General features: G+C 40.1%; 1 protein-coding gene across 1 annotated transcript in view; it reads left to right on the top strand.

Moving 5' to 3' along the window:
* Positions 1-18,110, top strand: part of LOC122539383 (atrial natriuretic peptide receptor 1) — a 60,844-nt gene extending 42,734 nt beyond the window's left edge. Inside the window, exons 19-23 of the mRNA XM_043674169.2 lie at positions 10,768-10,907; positions 13,449-13,601; positions 13,741-13,839; positions 15,840-15,931; positions 17,174-18,110. Of these exons, the coding sequence (XP_043530104.2) occupies positions 10,768-10,907; positions 13,449-13,601; positions 13,741-13,839; positions 15,840-15,931; positions 17,174-17,371 (682 nt within the window). The 3' untranslated portion in view covers positions 17,372-18,110. The remainder of the gene's footprint in view (positions 1-10,767; positions 10,908-13,448; positions 13,602-13,740; positions 13,840-15,839; positions 15,932-17,173) is intronic.
* The last annotated feature ends 935 nt before the right edge of the window (positions 18,111-19,045 follow it).

Raw genomic sequence — 19,045 nt, 5'->3', positions numbered from 1 at the left:
GACGGGAAGCATAGCTATAAGTATATATTTGCTGCCACTGTCAGCAGCTCTTCCTGCTTAGCAAGTGAATGATCCTGACAATGTCAGCAATGTATTAAACAGGAACTACACCTTCTTGTGAATGAAAAACACAATTAACCAGGCTGTTTTTGAGCATTTGGCAGTGAAGAAAATCAACTAAGTTGAACTGAATCTTGCCTTTATGGCAGAGAAGATAAAAGATTTGCACCTGTTAACCTTCTTCAGTTACCAATTACCTGCCCCTTCGGCAATTTTATGAATGTCTTCCTATATTTTGTCAAACTTGTCCTTTGTTTTAATGGTACCTTTCCTTTAGTCCAAATTTTCCTGAATCCAAATAATTTATGAATTTAGACTGCCAATCTGGGACTTCTGATTGTACTTCAAAAACATTCAAAAATATTTCTCACCGCTTCTCATAGTCATACAGCACAGAAACAGCTCCTTCAGTCCAACCAGTCCACGCCGAACATAATCCCAAACCAAACTAGTCATAGGGTCATAGAGATGTACAGCACAGACACAAACCCTTCGGTCCAACTTGTCCATGCCAACCAGATATGCTAACCTACACTAGTCCCATTTGCCAGCATTTGGCCATATCCCTCTAAACCCTTTCTATTCATATACCTATCCAGATGCCTTTTAAATACTGTTATTGTACTAGCCTCCCCCACCTCCTCTGACAGCTCATTCTATATATCCATTACCCTCTCTATGAAAAAGTTGCCTCTTAGGTCCCATTTATATATTTCCCCTCTCATCCTAAACCTACACCTTCTAGTTGTGGACACCTCCACTCCTGGGAAAAGACCTTGCCTGTTTATCCTATCCATGCCCCTCATGATTTTATAAACCTCCATCAGGGGAACCCCTCAGCCTGCAACGCTCCAGGGAAAACAGCACCAGCCTATAAGAGCGGCACGATGGCTCAGTGGTTAGCACTGCTGCCTCACAGAGCCAGGGACCCAGGTTCAATTCCCGCCTCAGGTGACTGTCTCTGTGAAGTTTGCATATTCTTCCTGTGTCTGCGTGTGTTTCCTCCAGGTGCTCCGGTTTCCTCCCACAATCCAAATCACGTGAATTGGCCATACTAAATTGTCCATTGTGATAGTTGCAGTAGTCAGGGGTAAATATAAGGTAGGGGAATGGTTCTGGGTGGATTACTCTTCGGAAGGTTGGTGTGGATTTGTTGGGCCGAAGGGCCTGTTTTCATACTATTCAGTTTCTCCCAATGGCTCAAATCCTCCAACCCTGGCAACATCCTTGTAAATCATTTCTGAACCTTTTCAAGTGTCACAACGTCCTTCTGAAAATTGACCTCCCAAATCCTATACTCAATGCTCTGACCAATAAAGGAAAGCATACCAAACACTTCTTCACTGCCCTATCTACCAGCGACTCTACTTTCAAGGAACTATGAACCTGCACTCCAAGATCTCTTTGTTCAGCAACACTCCCCAGGACCTTACCATTAGGTGTATCAGTTCTGCTCTGATTTGCCTTTCCAAAATGCAGCACCTCACATTTATCTAAATTAAACTCCATGTGTGCCACTCCTTAGCCCAATGGCCCATCTGATCAAGATCCTGTTGTAATCTGACTTACCTTCTTTGCTGTCCATACATCTCGAATTTTGATGTCATCTGCTAATTTATTGACTATACCTCCTATGTTCACATCCAAATCATTTATACAAATGACAAAAAGTAGTGGACCCAGCACTGACCCTTGTGGCACTCCATTGGTCACAGGCCTCCAGTCTGAAAAACAACCCTCCACCAACACGCTCTGTCTTCTACCTTTGAGCCAGTTCTGTATCCAAATGGCTAGTTCTTCCTGTATTCTATGAAATCTAACTTTGCTAACCAGTTTCCCATGAGGAACCTTGTCAAATGCCTTACTGAAGTCCATATAGATCATGTCTACCGCTCTGCCCTCATCAATCCTCTTTGTTACTTCTTCAAAAAACTCAATCACGTTAGTGAGACGTGATTTCCCATGCACAAAAACCATGCTGACTATCCCTAATCAGTCCTTACCTTTCCAAATCCATGTAAATCCTGTCCTTCAGGATTCCCTCCAACAATTTCCAACTTTCCCACCACTGACGTCAGGCTCACTGATCTATAGTTCCCTGGCTTGCCCTTACCACCTTTCTTAAATAGTGGCACCACGTTAGCCAACCTCCAGTCTTCCGTCACCTCACCTGTGACTATCGATGATATAAATATCTCAGCAAGGGGCCCAGCAATCACTTCCCTAGCTTTCCTCAGAGTTCTAGGGTACGCCTGATCAGGTCCTGGAGATTTATCCACTTTCATGCGTTTCAAGACATCCAGCATCTTCTCCTCTGTAATATGGGCATTTTTCAAGATGTCACCATCTATTTCCCCACATTCTATGTCTTCCATGTCCTTCTCCACTGTAAATACTGATGCAAAATGTTCACTTAATATCTCCCCATCTCCTGTGGCTCCACACATAAGCTGCCTTGTTGATCTTTGAGGGCCCCTATCCTCTCCCTAGTTATCCTTTTGTTCTTAATGTATTTATAAAATCTCTTTGGATTCTCCTTAACCCTATTTGCCAAAGCTATCTCGTGTCTCATTTTTGCCCTCTTGATTCCCCTCTTGATTCCCTATACTTTTACTGGTTTTAAACTCTTCTAAGGATTCACTCGATCTATCCTGTCTATACCTGACGTATACTTCCTTCCTTTTTCTTAACCAAAACCTCAATTTCTCTAGTCATCCAGCATTCCCTATGCCTACCAGCCTTTCCTTTCATCCTAACATTCTGCCTGTGGACTCTCGTTATCTCATTTTTGAAAGCTTCCTATTTTTCAGCCGTCCCTTCACCTGCGAACATCTGCCTCCAATCAGCTTTTGGAAGTTCTTGCCGAATACCGTCTAAATTAGCCTTTCTCCAATTTAGAACTTCAACTTTTAGATCTGGTCTATCCTTTTCCATCACTATTTTAAATCTAATAGAATTATGGTCACTGGCCCAAAAGTTTTCTCCCACTGACACCTCAGTTACCTGCCTTGCCTTATTTCCCAAGAGTAGGTCAAGTTTTGCACCTTCTCTAATAGGTACATCCACATATTGAATCAGAAAATTTTCTTATATACACTTAATAAATTTTCTCTATCTAAACTCTTAACACTATGGCAGTCCCAGTCTATGTTTGGAAAGTTAAAATCTCTTACCATAACTACTCTATTATTCTTACAGATAACTGAAATCTCCTGACAAATTTGTTTCTCAGTTTCCCACTGACTATTAAGAGGTCTATAATACAATCCCAATAAAGAGATCATTCTTTTCTTATTTCTCAGTTCTACTCAAATAACTTCCCTGAATGCATTCTCAGGAACATCTTCCCTAAATACAGCTGAAATTCCATCCCTTCTCAAAATTGTCACTTGCCCTCCTCTCTTGCCCCCATTTCTGTCCTTCCTGTAGCATTTGCATCCTAGAACATTAAGCTGCCAGTCCTGTCCATCTCTGAGCCACGTCTCTGTAAACTGCTATGATATCCCAGTCCCATGTTCCTAATCTGGCCCTGAGTTCATCTGCCTTCCTTGTTAGGCCTCTTGCATTGAAGGAAATGCAGTTTAATTTATGAGCCCTACCTATTCTCTGCTTTGTTCCTGCCTGCCCAGACTGTTTGACTCGGTCCTTTTCCCAACTGTACCAGTCTCAGATTTATCTCTTTCCTCACTATCTCCCTGGGTCCCACCCTCGCATTTTATTAGTTTAAATTCTCCCAAGCAGCTCCAGCAAATCTTCCTGCGAGTGTATTAGTCCCCTTCCACTTCAGGTGCAATCCATCCTTCTTGTACAGGTCACTTCTACCCCAGAAGAGATTCCAATGATCCAAAAATGTGAAACTTTCTTCCATGCACCAGCTCCTCAGCCACACGTTCTTCTGCTGTATGCTCCTCACTAGCTTGTAGCACCAGGCGTAATCCATTACCCTTGAGGACCTCTTTTTAAAATTCCTGCCTAACTTTCTATATAGTCCCTTCAGAATCTCATCCTTTTCCCTTCCTATGTTATTGGTTCCAATGTGTGCAATGACCTCCTGCTGGTCCCTCTCCCCTTTGAGAATGATCTGCACCCTCTCTGAGATATCCTTGATCCTGGTACCAGGGAGGCAACATACCTTTCTGATTTTTTGCTGCTGGCCGCAGAAACATCTGTCTGTGCCTCTAACTGGAGAGTCCCCTATCATGATAGATCGCTTGGAACCGGACAAACTTCTCATTACATTAGAGCCATTCTCAGTACCAGAGACTTGGCTGTTCATGCTACATTCCCCTATATTTTCCCAAACAAATATTTGTTTGAGATGGGGATAGCCACAAAAGACTCCTGCCTCTCCTACCTTTCCTGGAGTTACCCCATCTACCTGACTGTATCTGCGGTTTACCTCTCTACCTGTAACTGCTATCCATCACACCCCCTAGCTCTTGTAAATTCCTTATTGCCTCTAACTACCACTCCGACTGATCTGATATGGTTTGCAACCAAAGGGGGGGGTCCTTTGGTTCCTGCAGACATAATCATCAGTAACATGAAAACTGTCCCTAAACTCTCACATTCAATTGGAAGAGCATATCACTCTACACTGACAGTAGGAGTTGTATGCTTATTTAATTTTGCAAAGTTTATACCCATCACACAAATGTTAAGTGTCAGCTGTATGTTGAACTGTGTTTACTGCACTTGTTATAGATAAATATTTTGACTGTAGAAACAATTTTACTTGTTAAAATAAGCTTAGAATTCATTGACATGCTACAGAAGATTCTAGTGACTTCTAAATAATAGAAAGAATGTTAGTTTATATATAATCTCCTTCCACAATCTCAGGCCATCACAAGGTGTTTTTTCACTGAAGGAAGTACTTTATATGAAGTGTTGTAATGCAGGAAATAAAACAACCAATTTGCACACAGTTTCAGTAACGTTGGTATTGGAATGAATATCGGCGAGGGAGAAATCCCCTGCTCTTCTTTGTATAGTGCTGTGGGATCTTTTACATCCAACTGAGATGGCAGACTCTTTCATGCTTCATCCATTTGAAGAATGTCACAAACATCTCTAGGCATTGGAAGAATTATAACTAAGTGTAGCCTTAAGTTCTGTCTTAATGTATGAGATGGCAACTCATGTGTCAAGTGCAGGCATGTCATGTAATACAATGTTAATCTGTGATGTATATATGATCTACCAAAATACCCCGGCTTTGCAGTTCCATCATAGGAAAGTAATGTATTAAAGCTTAATGCATTTTCTTTCTCTGCTATTTAAACTGGTGTTTCTTTGATTTTGCTTATAATTAACGGTTAATACAGCCCCAACTGTCATTTATATGACACCATTTGAAATAGTAAAACATCCCTAGGTACTTCACAAGATTATAACAAAGAACAGTATAGCACAGAAAAAGACCCTTAGGCCCAGCAAGACTGTGCCAATGCATGATGCCTTTCTAAACCAAAAACCTTTTGTCTCTACATGGTCCATATCCTTCTAATACCTGCCTATTCATATATTTATCAAGATGACTCTTAAACGTTGTTATTGTACCCATCTCCACCAGGTCCTCTGGCAGTGTATTCCAGGCACTTACCACCCTCTGTGTTTTTAAAAATAAAACTTGCCTCTCACATCATATTTAAACATACCCTCCTTTTATATTATACTGATAACCTCAAGTAATTGACATTTCTACCAAGGGAAAAAGACTCCAGCTATCCATTTTATCCATGCCATTCATAATTTTATAAACTTCTGTCAGGGGCTGCCCCTCATCCTTCAATGTTCAGTGAAAACAAACCAAGTTTGTTCAATCTCTCCCCATAGCTAATACCCTCCAAACCAAGCAACATCCTGGTAAACCATTTCTGTAGCCTTTCAAAAACCTCCACATCTTTCTGATAATGTGGCAATTGAACTGTACATAATATTCCAAATGTGGCCTAACTAAAGTTCTGTACAGCTTCAATGTGAATTGTTAATTTTTATACTCTATGCCCCAATCAATGAAGGAAAGCATGCCATGTCCTTTTTGACTACCTTATCCACTAGTGTTGCCACTTTCAGCCATTGTGATGTCCTGGGATTGTGGAAGGAGATTATATATAAATTAACACACTTTCTATTAATTAGAAGTCACCAGAACCTTCTGTAGCATGTAGACCTGCACGCCTGGATCCCTCTGTATGTTGATGCTATGAAGGCTTCTGCCAATTATCATGTACACTTAGTTTTTACTCCTTCAAGTGATGTGGGTATTGCTGACAATGCCAGCATTAGCTGTCTATCCCTAAACTGATACTGAGAATAGATTGGTGACCCGCTCTTTGTTGTAAAATTAATCCACACCACTGCTCATTGCAAGATCTTTCTGGTAGATTTGCTACCACTTCAGTTTTTCTTGACAGGGCCTGCTTGGTCTAGTGTGGTAGAGAAAAAACACTCCGTAATCTAACAAGAACAGGTCCTTTTCTTAAAGGCATAAATTCTAATAAGTCGAATGATGCCCAGCACCTTCCCTTGCCACTGCAAAAAGTGTAATAACTGCCTACACACATCCATTGTCAATTGTTGGAAAAACCCATCTGATTCACTAATGCCCTTTAGGGAAGGAAAATGCCATCCTTATCTGGTCAGGCCTACGTGTTACTCCAGGCCTGCAGCAATGTTGTTGACTCTTAACTGCCCTCTGGGCAATTAGGGGATGGGCAATTTGGGAATGGGCAATAAATGCTGGCTAGTCAGTGACACCTTCATCTATGAATGAATAAAGAGAAACAAATTACATGATAGCAACTGTGTGCAAATTACATAAGATGATAGGCATTATTATAGAGATTATGAGAAGATCTGCATAATAAATCATATTTATTTAAGATCCAACGTTGTCCTCCCCATAAGTCCTTTAATTTCATTGCAGTGGGTGACTCTTCAGGAGCTTCTCAGCATTAAATTTTACAGACACTGTTATAATATTCTTGTATAATATTCTTGGTACAACCCAAACACTGACAGGGAGAGAGTTCCAGGTTTGACCCAGCAACAGCAAGATAGTTCCAACTTAGAATGGTCTATGCCTTGCAGGGGAACTTGCAGTTGGTGGTGTTCGCATGTATCTGCTGCCCTTGTCTTTTAAAGTACTGTCAAAGGAGCCTTGGTATATCACTGAGCAACATAATTGTGTTATCAGGAGAGGTGTCCAAAATTCTTGACCAAGAGGTAGGTTTTAAGGACCAGCTATGGAAAGATGGAGAGGTTTAGGGAAGGAATTTCGAGTCTTAGAAGCAGGCAGTTAAAGGCTAAAGATAAATTAGAAATGCTCAAGTGGTAAAATTTAATGGAGCTCAGAGTTCTCCAGTTCATGGGTCTGGAATAAAATAACAGAGGAAACAGTTTTTGTGGAACCAGTTACAGTTGCTGTACTTTCCAGAATGATGAAACTATCTCGGTGAAGAATAGAAAATTCTTGCCTCGCTCTGTGAAGTAAGAGGCAGCTCACTATGATATCTGTGGCTACAAATCTAAAGTGGACAGTGATGAAGATCTAGTTCTTCCTTCTTTGAGTTTCCGATCAAATGTTAATGTTTGTTTTTTGACCGTCATTGCAGTGTCTCTTGCAGAAGATGCACAGCAGCCGCAAAGAACATGTTGTCACTGCAATCACTTGGAGGCTGTAAAGTGCCTTTTTTGATATAATGTTTTAAAAATTATTAGATCCTTCCTGCTTAAATTCCTACAATTATTATCCATCCCTCAACCAATATGTCAAAAAAAATTATTGTTCATTATAATTCAAATCTTCCAGTCCCTGTGACATCCTATGCTCCAGTGAAAAAACTTCCCAGCCTAACCAGCCTCTCCTTATAATTCAAATCTTCCAGTCCCTGTGACATCCTGGTAAATTGTTTCTGCACTTTTTTCCAATTTAATAAAATCCTTCCTATAGCAGGGTGACCAGAACTTTACGTTCCAAAAAATGGCCTCACCAATTTGCTGAAAGTTATTATTGAATCTGCTTCCACTGTGTAGATTCATTGAATTATTGTGGAATGTGAGACCGTCCAATGAACAAATTAATTGCCACATTTCCCCAAAACTACATCAGAGATTAAAAGTTCACTCACAGGCTGTGAAGGACTATGGGGCATCCAAAGGTAGCAAAATGTAGAAATAGAAGTTCTTTTCTTTTTTCTTTTTGTCTGCAGTTGTCAAACATCACAAATACTCCATAATAAAGTACTAAGCAAGGCTGTTAATCCATCTCTGACCAATGCCCAATTTTCCTTGGAACTCGCTAATGGAAGGTGTTGGTGGTTTATTCCTCCCACATTCTGTTATTGCACAGTACCTCATCTCAATAGCATTCCTTATAACAAACTCAATGTGTACAGTGAGGATTGAGAGGAAATTATGGGAATTTGCATATTGCTGGTTAGGCTTCAAAGATTATTTGTCTTGTTTTGTGTGCCACATCTCAGGAAGCTTGTTAAGGCCCTAGGTTAGTTACAAAGGAGAGTTACCAGGAATATACTGAAAATGAAGGGATGGAGAAGCTAGCATTGTTCTCATTAGGGTAAAGAAGGCTAAAAGGGAGATTTAATTGGCACATTCAAAACCAGGAAGGGCTTTGAAGTAGTAAATAAGAAGAAACTTTCTCATGGGGCAGAAGGATTGTCAACCAAACAAAATTTCAAATTAGTGAAAGAACTTAAGGGAGAAAGAGGAAGTTTTTTTAGACTGCATTTTGTGATCTGGAATGATAAATCCCCTAATAGGACAGTGGAAGCAGATTCAATAATAACTTTCAGCGGGGAGCTGAATAAATATTTGAAGAAAAAATATTTTCAGGGCAACAATGAAAAAAACAACAGAATGAGGATAATTGGTGAGGCCATTTTTTGGAACGTAAAGTTCTGGTCACCCTGCTGTAGGAAGGATTTTATTAAATTGGAAAAACGTGCAGAAACAATTTACCAGGATGTCACAGGGACTGGAAGATTTGAATTATAAGGAGAGGCTGGTTAGGCTGGGAAGTTTTTTCACTGGAGCATAGGAGGTTGAGGGGTGACCTTATAAAGGTTTATAAAATCATGAGGGATCTAGAAAAGGTGAATAGCAAAGATCTTTTCCCAAGGGTAGGGGAGTTGAAAACTGGAGGGCATAATTTTGAGATGAGTGAAGAAAGATTATAAAGGGACCTCAGAGCCAACTCTTTCACACAGAGGGTGGTTCATATGTGGAATGATCTGCCAGTGAAAGTAGTAGATGCAAGTATAATTACAACCTTTAAAATTCATTTGAATAAGTACATGAATAGGAAAGGTTTAGAGAGATATGGGCGAAACGCAGGCAAATGGGACTAGCTTTGTTGGTGAAACTTGGTCGGCATGGACAAGCTGGACTGAAGTGTCTGTTTCCGTGCTGTATGACTTTATAATAACTTCGAGATCCATTCAGCATGATGGGCTGAATGGCCTCCTTCTCTGACATTTTAGGGTCTATAATTCAAATGACTTTTAACTTTGTTACTTTTTCCAACCCTATACCAAAGGTTTGATTCCTTTCCCTCACTGTACTGAGGCAGTGGGAGAGGGGGGAGGCAAGGGGTGGATTTGAGCCAGTTCAGTACATTCGTGAGAAGGAACCACAAACTTTCAGGGGTGAAAGTATTTAAACTGCAAAGCTTCAAGGCTTGATTGATCCACCTTTAGATGGAGCCAACCTCACCTAAGGTAGCAATGGCACCTTCAGTGCTTTGGCAGCAGTGAGTTGAGTTTGGTTGATAGAATGAAATAAGCCCATATTCTTTACAGTTTAGAAGAAAGTAGTAATCTCATTGAAACATATGAAATTCATAGAAAACTTGATGTTGAGAAACTGTTTCCCCTGGTGTGGAATCTAGGACACAGGGTCACAGTTCCATGATATGTGGTCAGCCATTAAGGGCTGGGTTGGAGGGTAAATGTCTTCAATCAAAAGTATTTGAATCTTTGGAATTTTCTATTCCAGAGGACTGTGGATGCTCAGATAATGAATATACTAAAGACAGAGATTAATAGATTTTTTGACACTAAGGGATTCAAGGGGTATGGGGACAGAACTTAAAAGTTGAGAAAGAAAATCAGCACATGATCTAATTGAGCAATGAACTAGGCTCAAAAGACAGCATGAGAGTCAAGATTAGAATAGTGCTAGAAAAGTTTCCTGATGAAACGTCGATTTTCCTGCTCCTCAGATGCTGCCTGACCTGCTGTGCTGTTCCAGCACCACTCTAATCTTGACTCTGATCTCCAGCATCTGCAGTCCTCACTTTCGCCCTCAGAAGACAGTATGGCGTATTTCTGCCTCTACTTATATTCTCATATTCCTGCTCAACACAAACAGCTTGATTGTAATGCTTAAGTCTAGTTATATTGTGTGCTTCTTGCGGTGAGCATTATACTGAATTTTACAGACTAGAAACAGACCATGTGACCTATCTTAATGTTTAATCTTAATGAGTCACCTTCCAACCCCCTTCATCTTACCCATTCAACGTATGCTTCAATGCACTTCTCCCTCATGTGCTTATCTAATTAAATGTAGCTATTTTATTAATTTTAAGTACTTGAAATGGTAATAAGTTTCACCTTCCCACCATTCCCTGTTAAAGAAGCTTATGATATTTTTTAATTCATTTCTTTTTCTGCTTCATAGTGACATTGAAGGCTTCACACAGTTATCGAGTACAAGTACACCATATCAAGTTGTAGAATTGTTAAACAAATTATACACAACATTTGATGAAATTATTGACAATTATGATGTCTACAAAGTAGAAACTATAGGAGATGCATGTAAGTATTGCATATAGATTTCCTAAAAAATAAAAGTTTGTTAATTATTTCTTTTGTAGAACTTAATTTATACAGATAAAAGCAAAACATTTTATTTATTTAAGATCCTGCAAAATAGTAGAAAAGCTCAATAGGTCCGACGGCATTTGAAAGAAGTGTGATTGCACTCAGAACATTTATTCTGGTTTGCTCTCCACAGATGATGCAAGACCTGCTGAGTTTTTCTAGCACTTTGTTTTCATTTATGTAGAGTTCCTTTACAGAGCAAAACATCCCCAGGCCCTTCATGAGACCATTGTCAAGCAAATTTGACACTGAGCTTCAAAAGGAGATATTAACATAAGTCACCAAAAGTTGAGCCAAGAATATAAGTTTCAAGGGCCATAATGAAGGAGGGGGGAGAAAAGAGGAGAGAGGTTGAGAGAGGGAATTACAAAGATTAAAGCCAAGCCAACTAATGGTGAAAGAACAAAAATGGAAGATGCCAAGAACCCAGTTGTAAGGGAGGAAGAGGTTACAGAGAAAGGGATGGGTGAGTAACAAAGCAATGGAAAGATTTGTAAACAAGTATACAATAACCATCAAGAAGACATATTGGTCAAATCTTGAATGCATAGTTGTGCTGGTAAAATGTATTGCCAGCCATCCAGAAACTAAAGATTCATCTGTTGTGTGCAACCAGGGAACCAAATACCCTGTCACCTCATCAACCAGAAATCTGTTGTTCAGAAATATTAGTTTTCTAGAAAGTTTTCGAGCAGGTCCAAGCAACTCACGATCAGTTTAGTCCAGTAGTACTGAGAAGGGACACAAGGAAGATACAATATTTGGATATGTAGAGCAATTTTTGCTTCTGCTTTATAATGGCTTGTCACTGATTTATGTTTCTTTTAAATGGTTTATATGTACACTGTTTTCTGATTCACACACTTATGGTTAAGCTTTCTAACATCATTCCATATTCCAGGAAATTCCAATGTCCAGAAATAATTGACCCAAAGCATTTTAAATTGGTGTGGGCAACACGGTGGCTCAGTGGTTAGCACTGCTTCCTCACAGCGCCAGGGACCTCGGTTTGATTCCAGCTTCAGGCAGTTGTCTGTGTGGAGTTTGCACATGCTCCCCTTATCTGCATGGATTTAATCTGGGAGGTCTGGTTTCCTCCCACAATCCAAAAATATGCAGATTAGGTGAACTGTCCATGCTAAATTGCCTATTGTGTTCAGAGATGTGTAGGTTAGGTGCATTAGTCAGGAGTAAATGTAGAGTAATAGGGTAAGGGAATGGGTCTGGGTGAGTTACTCTTCAGGGGTTCGGTGTGGACTTGTTGGGCCAAATGGCCTGTTTCCACACTGTAGGGATTCTATGATTTCAAGTGTTGTGAAAAAAAAGTTTTTGTTTTACTCTGAACACTTCTATGTCTTATTTACAAAAATATTGTAAATAGAAAATAATGTTATTTGAGTAGGAGACAACATAGTGGCACAGTGATTAGCACTACTGCCTCACAACATCAGGGAACCAGGTTCAATTCTCACCTTGAGTGACTGTGGAGTTTGCATTTTCTCCCTTTGACTGCATGGGTTTCCTTTGTCCAAAGTACCCTTTGAGTACTCCAGTTTCCTCCCACAGTCCAAAGATGCACAGGTTAAGTGAATTGATCATGCTATATTGCCTTGTAGTGTCTGGGGATGTGCAGGTTGACCATCGTAAATGTGGGGCTATGGGCATAGTGCAGGGGCTGGGTCTGAGTGGGATGCTTTTTGGAGGATTGGTGCAAACTCGATGTGCCAAATGGCCTCTTCCTGCCCTGTAGGGATCCTATGATTCTAAAATGTTTGGAGATTTGAAATCATTATAGTATATTGAAAAATGCACCATGGTTGGTAGTGTTCACTTAAGGTATATATTCAAAATACTATGCACAAATTGCAAAAGTGCAATTCTACTTCTAAAGTCTCTGGCTGAGTATATAACTGTTTCTGTAAAGACCTTCAAAATCATGTGATCATTTGATAGGACTAGAATTGGCAATTCTATTGCAAAATAGTTATTGATTTCAACTTTTGGTGTAGCTAAATGGATAAATATGACCATACTATCTGCACAAGAATCAAAGGCGAATCCAGAGTTTGATTATTATTAATTTACATCCTGTTGTGGCCAACATGAGGACTAGAGTTATATGTATGTTCATTAGCCCACATTCCTGACAGCATTCCAGACCACCCCAATTGGTGTCCCCATCAAACCGATAGCCAGGTGAATGTTGTTGGAAGAGGTTCCAGTGTGGAGGGAGAGGGGGTGCAGCAGAAGTACCACCAGCTCTGCTCCCTCTCTAAGACTTCCCATGGAGCAATGATATAGGCACAGTATAGGCCCAAATTCCAATCTCATCACTCACCTTCTCCCTGAACATTGATCCAAGGAGGAGCAGAATCTCTGAGTCCTGAACTTCTTTGAAAAATTAGGAATTCAACAAGAAAAATTTGAAGCTTGAAACAAGTGCTAAGTAGACGGATGGGCTTTTGTTTTTGGCAGATATGGTAGTTTCAGGAGTGCCAAAAGAAAATGGCATTGATCATGCGAGTGAGATAGCAAGCATGGCTCTGGATTTGGTTGCCGTGTGTAACACTTTCAAAATTCCACACAAGCCACAGACAAAACTCAAGATCCGAGCTGGAATCCACTCAGGTAATGTAGGATATCATAATCAATCCTTTTAACATTGTCCGAACGTTTCGTTTTCTCATTTTGTTGCATCTTTGTGCATGTATTTGCAACAAGGTTGAAAGGAACACATGTTTTTCTTTGTAACATTTGGTGATTGCAGGACCTGTAGTTGCTGGTGTGGTTGGGACAAAAATGCCTCGCTACTGTCTATTCGGTGACACTGTAAACACAGCTTCAAGGATGGAATCAACAAGTCAAGGTAGACTTCATATAATTGTTTATTCACCCACTTCCTTCCCAAATAACATCTTTTTGAAGTCAACTGTGTCTCCAACCAAATTCCAAACATTGACGTTAGGATTTGAAGTTGTGGTTTCAAAAGAACGTGTAATCTTAAATATGAGTTAACCACAAAGAAGCCGTCTCCCACCTCTTTTCTTCTCACCTTATCAAAATATCCTTCCATTTGTATTTGTCTAACTTTCCCTCAAATGTATCAATGTTACTCAACCTTGGCACAATTGATACAAGGATTCAAACTCTTTTTCCGGCTCCATAGATGCAGCCTGATATGTTGAGTATTTCCAGCATGTTCTGTTTGGATTTATAACTGAGATCTTGATTTCTGGTGCAGGCTGTTCAACAATCTCCTCACTCAAATACCATCACTTAAACTTGTGGAAAAGTGAAATAAGGAACAGCGGAATGTTGGGAGATGGATCAATGGCTTTGGGGAGGAACTTAGTGAGGACTTTACCCCACAGAAACAGTCTCATTTATCTCCTAATTTCCAGAGTGTGTGAATTGATGGTTTGGAGGTGGCCAGTTGATTTTGAGCAGAATAAAAAATGAATGGAATTACTGAAGGTGACCTGTTGACTCCTCCATATGACTGTCCAGAACATTACCTGGGTCTCTAGATTAACCGTACAGCGATAATACCACAAGGCCATCACCTCCGTATTACCGGTGTACATGCTGCAGGCATCATGTGTCTGTGCCAAGGTTTGATGGACACAGCTATATTTTTGGACTATGTGCAGCAATAAATAACCACAAGGTGGGGAGAAGATATAAACAGTGGGAAAATGACTGGAAAAAAATGCAAGGTTTTATTAAGAATAATACCTACTTCTGAATCAAGTCACATAAATAGTTTGAAGAAGATAATATGAGATTTTGGTATCACAGATGGAACACAGTGTGTAGTTTTGGTCTCTATAACTTAGTAACTGTAGACTTGCATCAGAGAAAGTGCATCAGAAGGTTGACTAAATTGCTTGTCCTATGATGAAAAGCAGAGTAAGTTGGCCCTTTACATTTTGTGTACATTAGTAAAATAATTGGCAATTGCATTGAAACATGGAAAATTCTGAAGGGTTTTGATAGGATGAATGCTAAGAGCTTGTTTATACTGGTCAGAAAATCTGAAATGGAGTCACAGAGATGTACAGCATGGAAACAGACCCTTCGGTCCAATCTGTCCATGCCGACCAGATATCCCAACCCAATCTAGTCCCACCTGCCAGCACCCGGCCCATATCCCTCCAAACCCTTCCTATTCATATACCCATCCAGATGCCTCTTAAATGTTGCAATTGTACCAGCCTCGACCACTTCCTCTGCCAGCTCATTCCATACACGTACCACCCTCTGCGTGAAAAGCTTGCCCCTTAGGTCTCTTTTATATCTTTCCCCTCTCATCCTAAAACTATGCCCTCTAGTTCTGGACTCCCCGATTCCAGGGAAAAGACTTTGTCTATTTATCTTATCCATGCCCCTCATAATTTTGTAAACCTCTATAAGGTCACCCCTCAGCCTCTGACGCTCCAGGGAAAACTGAACTGAGGAGAAATGATTCCACTCAAAGGGTTATGAATCTTTGGAATTCTCCACACTGAGGATTTTGGGTGCTCCCGCATTGAAAACATTGTAAGGCTCAGATAAACTGATTTTTAACATTTCAGAGAATGAAAGGTGGGGAGTAAGCTAGAAATTGTATTTGAAGCCCAAGATCAGCCATGACGGTATTAAATTGTGGAGTAGCCTTAAGGAGCTATATGGTCTACTTCTGCTTCTATTTGTGTTTGATATGAAACAGGCAAAAATAACTGAAATGGAAAGGATTGCGGCCCTGGGAAGAAAGAATAAGTACAGTGGAATTTAACTGAATAGGTCTTTCAAATAGCTGTGACTGAATGACCTCATTTTATGCTGCAAGTTTCTAAATACTGGACTGTTTTGTTGCTTATATTTTAGCACTGAAGATACAGTGCAGTTCCAGCACCAATAGTCTACTGGAGCAGATCGGAGGATATGTTTTAACATGTCGTGGCACATTACAAATAAAGGTATGTGAATCTCACTTGTATGTTGCATTTTAATGGAACAAATGAAAATCAAGTATCATGATGAGAGTAAAAAAGGCTTTGAGCCTTGTCACAGTATCAAATACAATCTTTGAGTCATGAGTTAATTTAATCCCCTGGCCAGGCTATCAGTTCCTTGTATCAATGTTGTTTTTAATCCACATTCTGGGTTGGTTGCACATATCTCAGAGAAGGTGAATGTAACCAGTGTCAGGCTGGACATTGGCTGCTTAGAATGGTTTCCATCCATTCATCTAATGTCTCAAGGTGTAATCCAAAACTAGGGTCTAATGACACAAAATAGTCACTAATAAACCCAACAGAGAATTCAGGAGAAATATATTTACTTAATGAGTTGGGAGAATGTAAAACTTGTCACGCAGGAAGTACAGACGTATTTAAGAGGAAGCTAAGTAATGACATGATGAAAGGAATAGAAGGGTACGTTGGTCAGATGTAGGATGAGAGGGGACTCCACTGGACCAATTGGACTGAATGGTCTGCAGTGAGGCAAGATCAAAGCCAGAAATATATGATAGTCACTAATAAATCTGGTGCAGAATTGAGGAGAGACTTTATTTAACCAAAGAGTGATAGAAATGTAAAACTCAACACCACAAGAAGTGATTGCAGGAGATGGTGATGTATTGGTAATGTCACTAGGTTAATAATCCAGAGGCCTAGGTTAATGCTCTGGGGATAATGCTCTGGGTTCAGCAACTAGTGGAATTTAAATTCAATTCAGAAATTATAAAGCCCGTGTCAAAATTGGTAACAATGACAACTCTCCTTGATTGTTATAAAAACATATTTGATTCTATAATGTTCTTTATGGAGAGAAATCTGCTGTCGTCACCTGATCTAGATTATACATGTGACTCCAGACCCACAGTAATGTGATTAGCTCCTAAATGCCTTCTGAAATTGTCTAACAAAACACTCAGTTCAAGGATAATTGGTGTTGGCCATAAATTCTGGTCTTTCTAATAATGTCAAAATCCCTTGAAAGAATTTTTGAAAAGTCAAAGAGCACAGATGTATTCAACAAGAGGTTTATTAAATACATAAGGAAAAGAAAGCCATGTTGATAAGATTTATTTGAAGAGGGGTGGGAGGAGGCTGATGTGGAGCATGAACACCAGCATGAACCAGTTGCGCCAAGTGATCTGTTTCAGTTTCTATGTAATTCTGTATAATCTGCCTTGGACTTTCTGACATTTGCAGGGAAAGGGTGACATGGTGACTTACTGGCTTGAAGGGAAACAAAGTTCATCATCCAGCACCTCAGAGAATACACCGACAAACTCACTGTTGAACAATGTGCAGCCAGAAAACATCTGCTCCATGCCAGACTCCCAGAAAGAAGCGTATAGTGTCATTCCTGGTGTGTTGAGCAATGATCTTCAATTTAATTCCTGTTAGCCCAAAAATCTATAGTGTTAGACCAGTAAATAGAATTATTTAACTATTTTAAAAGTTGAATACAGTTTTTTTGAAGTGAAAGATTCTTGCCTTTGTATGTTCAACAATTCTAAGTGTTAACTAAAGAAATAAACAGTTGGCAACTTGTTTAGATTCACGCAAACAAGGAGCTTGCACCATTGGTAGCCATGTCATAAGGAAAGGCTTGCATTTCTATAAAGCTCATGATGACCTCAGGAGATCAAAACTTCTTTATAGCCAATTAAATAATTTTGAAATGTAGTCCCTCTTGTAAGGAAAACCACGTGCAATGTAATAATGATCAGACATTTAGTGGTGTTAGTAAGGAATCTAGGGAAAACCCCTTGCTTTTTAACATTGAAAATGTGCTGCAGGACCTTTATGTTCTATCTGAGAGATTTGACTCAGTTAAATATCTCTTCTAAAAGTTAGCATCTCCAACAATGCTTTGGTGCTGCACTGAAGGATCAGCCTAGAATTTGTGCTGAGGTATCACTAGGGAGATTTGAACTCTCAACCTCTATTTCAGAAACATGAGTATACTGTCTGAGCCAAGGCTGATATTGTCAAATAAGTCAGTGTAGTCAGCTGCACAAGTTGAGCAACATCTAGGGCACATCTGTGAGGTTGACAGTTTCATAGATACATGTTCAAGAATGTGCTCACCTTCCAGTGGAGGGTAAGGAGACTGAGAGGAAATGGGTGACCAGCAGACTGTCCAGCAGAAACAGGCAGGTAATGCAGGGGTGCCCTGAGTGCATGGCCCTCTCCAATCAGAATTCACTTTTGAATATTGGTGAAAGTGATGGTTCATTTGGGAAGTGCAGCAGAACCAGGCCTCTTGTGCTATGGCTGGTTCAGTCGGAGAGATGAGCATGAATGAGGCTGGAAGTGCAATAGTGACAGGAACTTTGCTAGCCCTAGTAAAACAAACAGCCATTCCTTTATGCAGTCAAGGAGATTAATCTGGGGTGTTATGTTGCCTCCCTGGTGCCAGAGCCAAGGATGTGGCAAGTGGAATACACTGAGCAGGCAGTGTATGTGATCCACATCGAAACCAATAGCACTTGTAGAAAGGGGGCTGTGGTTCTGCAGTTGGGATTTATGGAGGTGGAGAGGAAATTAGCAAACAGGATTTCAAAAGTAGTGATCTCCAGATTATTCCCAGTACCATGTCCAAGTTCCATGCAGAAATAGGTGGATAGAAGATATGAATAAGCAACTAGAAAAATTTTACTAGCAGGAGGGCCTTAGATTCCTGGATGTTGGGATCAACTTGGTGAGAGATTAGACCTTGACAGATCAACAGGTTGTTAATCAACAGGGCACTTCCTTTGCAGGGTGATTTGCTAGTCCTATTCAGGAAGGTTTAAACTAACTTGGCAGTGTTGTGGGCACCAGATATTTAGATCAGAGAGGAATACCAAATCTCACATTATACTGGAAGAGATGGATCGCATTAGAGTTGGAAACAGTAAGTGATTAAATGGTTCAGAATAAGGGCGCAAGTGATAAAATATAATTTAGGGTTACTGTGCATGTACATGAATGTGTAGAGTGTGGCAAATAAAAGTGGTGAGCAGAAGGCACCAAGGAAAATATGAGGTAGTTACATCGAACATGACTTAAAGAATGGCAGGGCTAGGCATTAAA

The sequence above is a fragment of the Chiloscyllium plagiosum genome, unplaced genomic scaffold, assembly GCF_037043375.1.
Source record: "Chiloscyllium plagiosum isolate Xiang-an unplaced genomic scaffold, Cpla_swu_hap1 HiC_scaffold_2, whole genome shotgun sequence".
Taxonomy (NCBI): Eukaryota; Metazoa; Chordata; class Chondrichthyes; order Orectolobiformes; family Hemiscylliidae; genus Chiloscyllium; species Chiloscyllium plagiosum.
This window is presented reverse-complemented; position numbering and strand designations above follow the sequence as displayed.